At 34.8% G+C, this 8417-nt stretch overlaps 1 protein-coding gene across 1 annotated transcript; it reads right to left on the reverse strand.

Moving 5' to 3' along the window:
• Window positions 1-222: 222 nt before the first annotated feature.
• On the reverse strand, window positions 223-1098 carry LOC132268579 (AT-hook motif nuclear-localized protein 19-like). Its single transcript, XM_059769410.1, has one exon. It carries the CDS (start codon window positions 1096-1098, stop codon window positions 223-225), a length of 876 nt encoding a protein of 291 aa, XP_059625393.1.
• Between the last annotated feature and the right edge of the window lie 7319 nt (window positions 1099-8417).

Genomic DNA, 8417 nt, shown 5'->3' on the forward strand with positions numbered 1-8417 from the left:
AATTGAACTCACAAAACGAACAGAACTAGGCATATTAATTGTATTGGAAATCAAGTAGCTAGCTAGCTAAAACCAAAATCAAAGGGAAATATGCATACATATATCTATATAAACCTTAAGTTTTCCATTACACAACATATTGGAACATAGTTAGATCTCTCCTCCTTTCTCTCAATCTTTCTTGTATATACACACATATAGCATACATATATATAATTACCTCTAGTAAGGAGGGCGACCATGAGCCCAAGAAAATGCCTCAGGGTTCAACTGTCCACCACTTGAAAGCAAATTCGGTGGCAAATTATAAAGAGAAGATGGATCAACCAAGCCACTTTGCTGCTGCTGCCCTCCACTACCACCAATTGCCGGTGGCGATCCACCACCACCTCCACCTCCACCTCCACCGCCAGCTAACCGCCCCGCTTCTTCTTCATCCTCCAGAGGCAGCCTCTCATAAGTAGCATTCGAAAACGTAGCTGCAATCACCATGACAGGTCCTGCAGCCACCATTGACCCCACCACACTCCCTCCCACCACCTGACCCTGCCCACCCGAGAGGTACACCGTCAAGCCGGTGGAGCCTGGTGGAGATGGTCCGGGGAGGAACGCGCCGGTCAGAGACAGAATCTCGAACCGGCCCTGCAGTGCCATGACTGCATTAGGCCCTGAGGGTTGCCTAAGCGTGAGGTTTGTCACTGTCCCACTTGCACTCAACACACAAACCCCTCTCTGCCGCCTCCTAGCGAATTGGGCTATGCTCTCCGCCACGTCGGAGCCGGCTGCCACCTCCAGCACGTGGCTGCGCAGCGCGTTAGGGCTGTCCCGGGTCACGAAAATGGGCGGTTTCGGCTTGTTCTTCGAACCGGCCGGCCGGCCTCTAGGTCTACGAGTTGTGGCCACCTCGATTGCACCCTCCCTCGGCTCGTCGCTGTTCTCCCTCTCTTCTTCTTCGTCTCCGCCGCCACTGCTGCCATTTCCGCCGTTCTCGTTGATGGTTATACCTAGATCTGGCCTTTTCAGCTTGGATGAACCGGTTGAGGATGATTCCAGTCCTTGCAGACCGACTTGTTGTCCGGTCCACCAACGGTTCGACATGTTCATGGTTTGAAGAAATATGGATGAAGAATTAAGGTAGAAGTTAACCAAAAGCTGATCTAACCCTAGATCTTGATTGAATTTTTATTCAACTACTATAATTGGTGTGTATATATTTATACACTCCATCAAAGTTAAGTCACCAGGAGAGAAAAGGTTTTGATATGCTCAAAGAGACAATCAAAAGAACCTAAAAAAGATGAAAAAAGGAGAGATTTAAGAACCCTTTGTACACAAACATTTTTTTTTATGGAAGAAGCTTGAAGGGTTGAGGAGATCACAAACCTCCTAGATGGTTTAAATTAAGAGAAGTATCTAAGAGATGACCATGATGAAGAAGAAAAGCTCTAAGCTGAGAGAGGTTCTCTCTCTAGATTTCTTGGGTTTTATTGTGAAAGTTTCTAGGTTTTGGTGGTGCGTGAGTGTCAAGGTCTTGGGGAGCTCTATGTTTGCCTTGTTTTTCTCTCACTAAAATGTTGTTTCCCTCTCTCCTCTTTGAGAGATGAATGAATGTGTGCGTGTGTGAGAGAGAGAGAGAGAGAGAGTAGTCTTGGAAACTAGGGTTAGTGTGTGGGGTCGCGTGCGGCCGGTGGGAAAGTGGGGTGCACTAAGCTCTCATTATTGTTCTAAGAAACCAATTAAAATCTCACTCCATACTTTCATGTCTGTTTTATCTTTGATGCCATTATTTTTAATTTTTTTCAGGCTATGTTTTTCCTTTCCTTTTTCATGCTTGTATGATCATTTGTGTTTGAGCGAAGATATGGAGTCCGAAAATCCGATAACTTCAAATGATCGATATCATGTGAATGGGAGACATCACTTGGAGTTGGCCGATTGTCAAACTTTTATGCTGTTTTGACAAGTAAGAATGGATCAAAATAAAATGTTTATTTCAAAAGTTTCTTTATTTGGTAGGATATTTTCTTGTAATGAAAATTTATTTCACAAATAAATTTATAGAAATGGTCGTTCCATTTCCAAGTATTTTTTTTTAAAAAAAATTAAATTTCAAAAAAAATCTCATGTTCCAAATTCATAAACTACCATCATATCGTCGCCGCCGCCACTACTATTGGCACATCAACGGCCTTCCATCACTGTCACCGTTACTGTGACCGTTGTCGCTTTCTTCCACCTACACCTTAATTCGTCGCCATCACCATCACCGCTTTCCATCGGCTTCCACCAACCCTACCGCCATCACTCCCTATACCATTATCACTTTCCACCACCACCGCACAACTGTTACTGGTACTGCCACTGGCATTGCCTTCCAACACCTACACCATTTCCGCCTTCCAGCCATTACCCCTATACCACTGCCGCTTTCCACCAGCCACCAACGCACCATTATCACTGCCACCACCACTACCTTCCACCACCTACACCATTGTCGCTTTCCAGCACCACCACCTACACCGCTGCCGCCTTTCGCTCCACCACCATTAATGTTGACATTTACCACCACTGCCATTTTTTAATTAAAAAAAAATTATAAAAGAATGTTATACTGTCAATATAATTTATTTATCAATGAGAGGGGTATAATTTGAATTACTCAATTTGAAATTCATTATATTCTAGGTTTTAAATTGGTCCAACTAAATATTAGAATGTTTATATATTATCATTCTATTCATATATCATTTTATATTTGCAATCAAACAATAGAAATAGAATGACCATTCTATTTCATTCTCAATCTCATTCCATTCCCACTTGCATTCTATTTAGCTCACAAATATGGTCATTTCCAAGAGAATGGAAAGGGTTGCAGGCATGCCAGGAAGTGTTGTCATTTCAAATGGGAGCTCCAAACAATGTTCCAGTTAAAGATTTCGGGATCAGGCGATTGTATGAAGGATTGGAATGAACACCTCCAAAGCTTATTTTTGCCTTGAAAATGGACTTTGGAACTGTTCTGGTGCTAGTGGAATGAAGAACGAAATTGAAAGTCCAAGACTTGTAATTGAAAAGACTATGAACTACTTGCTGGAAAATTGGAAAAGAAAATGTTGTAACTTAGATTAAAGATAATATAAATACATTGTAAGGAATGTAAAGATACATGAAATAACAAAGTGTTGTAATGATTTGTTGTGTTTGTTAAACAAGGTTTGCATGCCAGGCCTAAGTGCTCTATTTATAGAGCTCTTCTTGTAACAGTTGGAAATGGTAGTTCTAGCAACAATTGGAAATACTTCCAAGTGGAACGTCTGAATTATGCTACGTGTCCCATGTCTTCCCCAGATTTCTTATAGCGTTGACATGTGTTAACCCATGTGTTCCTATGATCTATAATTTCTGAGGAGTGGTTTTGCTGGTTAAATGCTTATTATAAGCATTTACCCACGTTCTGGAACTGCTAGATGGAAATGTGGCGATTCTAGTAGCAGTTGAAAACTTCCACTTGGAAGGTCCGGATCATGCCACATGTCCCGTGATCTAATATAACTTTCTTTCATGTGCATGAATCATTTTCTTTATGAATTTTTAGTTCTACACAGACATATATATATACCATGACATATACACGTCTCCCATTAATTTGAATAACAACCCACGTTTTTAATTAGATAGTTTGCTACAATTTAGCAAAAACTCCTAAAATTTCTCTTGATGAAACCCAGTCATATATGTTCCTTCCCGTGCATATATCCTCCTACAAATACTTCTTCCATGTAATAACAGTTGCATGATATTTGGAGTTAGCAATTCCTATAAATGAGGAAATATTTTAGGAGTGGGTGGTTTCCTTCCTTATTGACCAAGTCCACTTTTGGCATTTAATATATGCCATAACCGTTTGCATAATTCTGAAATAATCCCTATAAAATAGGAGATATTGTAGGAGTGGGGAGTTGCCATTCTTGATGACTAAAACAAAAGAAACACGTGGCTTTCTCGATGTTTTCCATATGGTAGTAATAAACCACATGTGCTCTTATGGTGGGCGGTTTGTGTCTCATTGAATACCCTCTTATTTTTTCGTAATTGGTACTTACACACACTTGTTTCTTCTGAGACTTAAACCCCTAACCTCCCTGTGGGAGGTAAGAGGCTGCCCGTTGGTTCTCACTAAATACCTTCCATCTTTGATTCATTCTTTAGTGTCACATGGAACTGTCTACAGCGTACGTAGCATTCATTTCCAGTTGTTGGAATAGTAATCTGGTGTGGCAAGTTCCCCTGAAACTCACTACATGTCAATTTTCCATTTGTCCAGATTGGTGGTATTAACACATTGCATTCTTTTTCTGCATGCCAAACATAAATGTTTTTTCTTTGTATTTTAAATGACTTCATTACTTGAACTACCACCTTATTTTTGTACCAATTAATAAGTTGGATAAGTTTATCCCAAGTTATAGTATATGTTTTTTTATAGATTTTTTTATTTTTATTTTTTAAAAAGGGCACCCTTCCAAACTAATTATCTCACTCGTATTGCTTAAATTCAGATTAATTATTTGGTGATTAGGGATAAAAGCCATCTTATCCCCATTTAGCATAGCTATTCACATATTCGTCCAACGAATTAAAGTAAATAATGAAATTTTATTATTATCAAACAATAGAATATTTATTATCATTCCATTCTTACATCGGTTTGTTGATTACTTTTGTAATTTTATTACGAATCTAGCAAAAGTAAATAATGAAAAAAAAATAATAATTATAATAATAATTATTGTTCTCTTATGCGAATAAAAATTATATTCAACTTCTCAATTAGAACTTGAGACTTAATATTATTATAAGAACATCAAAATAAATAGATAGAAGTTCGATCTCAAGTAAAAATAATATTAAAGAAATTTTAGTGATTGAAATAGAATATACTATGATTTGCTTAATATATAACCGTCTATATATGTTTTTAATTCTAACCTCCATCCTTGCTCTTAACTCTGCTTGGGGGGGGGGGGGGGGGGGTGGTTATCTAGTTTCAAATGTAACACTTGCCTCCTTTAGTTTAGATTTGAGTAACACCGACCTCTCCTTTCATAAAATCTGACATTTTTGTCTACTAATGTCATGTCCAATATTTACTTAAAACCTGAGAAAGCTTTCCTTAAAACTTTTATCCATTAGGAACATATATATTACATAAAAAATTAATAAAAGTATAATGGGCAATCATTTAACAAATTCGGGTCAAAGTCAGTAATAATAGAGGAGGTCAGTATTATATTTAAAATTAGAGAGAATGTCCATATTATTTTGACAATGTTAATTAACCCCAGCAAATCACTTTATTAACCGATTGACTTTCCTCTCTTCCTAACCATTCTGGTCCAAATAAAAATTCTTGATTAAACCCGTTTCATTAGGGCAAGGTGATTAATATACTAACATCCAATTTACGTATCAAGCTAGATAAATCAATAATGATAGAAGATGTTTAATTAATCACTGAGGAGTTCTCTAATTTTATCCTGTCTTGTAGCATTACGGTATTTCTTCACATTCCAAAGTAAAAGGTCGAGAGTTCAAGTCTTCGTAGGGACAAAAGTGAATGTGTAAATATATTTCTTGTCAATGAAAAATAAATATATTTATACACTCATAAAATCTTTGGTGTTTTTTTTTTTTTTTTTTTGGCAAAATTGTCCTGTAATTCCATGCAATGTATGATTATTTAAAACTTTAACAAATAGTGTACTTAGAAAAAGTAAAAGGAAGAAAGAGTTGAGCAACTATTTATCCACCATCTTTACATGCTCAATATCTGCCCTTTGTTTTTGTATTCCTTTATGTTTTTTCCAACCGTTCTCTTAGAATCCATCATCTTTTCATGCTCGATCCATTCGCTTCTTTTCATTTGTTTAACCAGTTTCTTTCCATGTTTAAGTCCTAGTGATCAGAGGATAGTATTTTTCAAGTAAAAAAATGCCCTAATTTTCAGTTTAAATACAAAGTGATTATCGTCCTTTTAGAGAAACCTAAATCTTCCATTTAGATGAAAAGGGTTGGTCCCACTTGGGTAACATATATTTATTTTTTGCGGAAATAAAAATTAAAACCATAATTGAATGAATGTAAATATATATATTGGCCCAGCCTAAGACTTAAACCGTCAACTTTTTGTTTTGGGAGGTTTAGGATATGCTTTAGTGGTAAACGGATTTACAATTCAAATGCGTAACGTTTAAGATGAAATAAAATTATTTAGGCCACGATTATATGTAGCCAACGTTTGGAATTAATTTTGGGATAAAAATGGCCTCATAAGTAATTGTTTTAAATAATTTATTTTACTTCAATTCTGAATTATTTTGGAAATGCTAGAAGAATAATAATAAGAATATTAAATCTGTTTTAAAATCATAGTAATAGATGCATTATATACCAAATACTATCCTTGTGAATCTACTCAAATTTAATTAGATATAACTAAGAACGGTATTGAATCCTCTAAGTTAAATATTCTCTAAGTTATCTTAAGTTGAAATTGACACGGAACATTTAAAATCTATCTACTGCTAGTGTTAAATTACGTTAACTAATTTAAAGTAAGTTTGAAAACTGCACAGTTTTGACATAAGAAAAATTTACCAAAATTTAAACCGTTTTGAGATAACAAAAATTTACCAAAATTTTAAAACTCTAATTAAGAAAAATTTACAATATTGTAACGACATTTAACATGTTATCTCTCCTTATCTTAAACAAGTCTCTTTGTTTCTCTTTTAACCTCACGGTCTCTCTCATATTTTCTATATATAGGGCTTTTGCTTATATTTTACTAACTCCATCAATATCCATGCTTATATATATATATATATATATATATATAATTTTCCAATCATTATTATTGCAGTAAAAGTTGCACGTCATGCAATCACATTTTCGTCCATCTTAATTCCTGTGCAAAGAATATTCATTTTTAACGCGAAACATTCTCCAATCTTGGGGAATGGCCCGAAATATTCCCCAATCTTGGAAATGAGCAAGAGGAGAGAGAGGGAGGATTTTTTTTGAAAAAGATGAGAGAGAGATAACGTTTTTAGAGACTTAGAGTATGGTGAGTTTTTCTTAATTCAAAATGGTGTAGTATATTTTTAAACTTTGATAAAATTTTCTTATCTCAAAATGGTATAATTTTCAAACTTTCTTTAAATTAGTTGACGTGGTTTAACACAAATACTAGATAGATTTTTAAATATCACGTGTCAAGCGGTAGGAAATTCAACTTAAAATAACTTAGAGAATATTTAACTTAAAGGATCAAAATTTGTATACAATCTATATATATAACCTCGATTTTTTATTTCACATTAGTAAATCAGTTCCCAACTTCCTATAGATAACACGTATATCTTCTTTTCATATTTATTTTTCAAGTGTCTATTTTTCAAGTGTGACACCATAATTAATTAGTCGAATTAGGCCCAAAATAGATTAAATTGTAAGCTGGAAAATTAGTTCAATAATTTATCGAATAAGCGTCCAAGTTAAACTCGGACCAATTAGGCCAAACCTGGCCCAATCAAAGTAGGTCTATTTCACAAAATGGCCTGCCATGCCTCACAAGGTGAGCCCGACTGGACTAGTGGCCTAATGGGCCTATGATTTGAAACAAGTGGACTGCTCCAACCCCGCCAGTTTTTTTTTTTATATATATAATATGAAATCATTAATTTAGAACTTAAAATTAAAATATTTGTTAATTTTGTTTTCTTAAATTTTATATTACTTTTATCATCAATGAATAATATATTTTAAATTGTATTGAATAGTTCTTCCAAAATAAATAAATAAATAATACAACTATCATGTTGTGTTTAGAATATTGAAATTAAAGACACTTCTACTCATTTATATGTTCTAACCATGTTTAATAAAAATTTAAATAAGACAATTTTTAATCGGTATCTGAATGTTCAATATCTTCACGACACTTACTTGTCGATGGACTTGGGAGCATGGGGGTCACTATTTATCTCAAATCTGCACCATAGAGAAAAATAGACTTCGAAATCATAAATCATGCAATTTCGCAACTTTGTATTTAAAAATTTAAGTATCGCAAAAAACAATATATAAACTGTAATACATATTTGTATACAAGTAAGTGAGAGGGAACAAAAGAGTGCCTCATACTGTAAGAAAAAAATATATAAAAAAAACACTTTGGAGGAATAAAAACAAAAAATAAAATATTAAAGTGTCACCTTACACAGCATATCTGGAGGAATAAAAACAAAAAATAATAAAAACAACATATGAAGGAATAAAAATAAAAATAAAACCACCCCTTCCTCAACACTATCGAAAGGACATATATATTCATAATTTGGGCTGTGATTTGT

The sequence above is a fragment of the Cornus florida genome, unplaced genomic scaffold (assembly GCF_030987335.1).
Source record: "Cornus florida cultivar Cherokee Brave unplaced genomic scaffold, ASM3098733v1 CherokeeBrave_3.0.0_Hap2_Chr08, whole genome shotgun sequence".
Lineage (NCBI taxonomy): Eukaryota > Viridiplantae > Streptophyta > Magnoliopsida > Cornales > Cornaceae > Cornus > Cornus florida.

What these genes read in the sequence shown, in the direction of transcription:
- LOC132268579 (XM_059769410.1), bottom strand. Translation starts at nt 1,098, where the DNA reads ATGTCGAACCGTTGGTGGACCGGACAACAAGTCGGTCTGCAAGGACTG.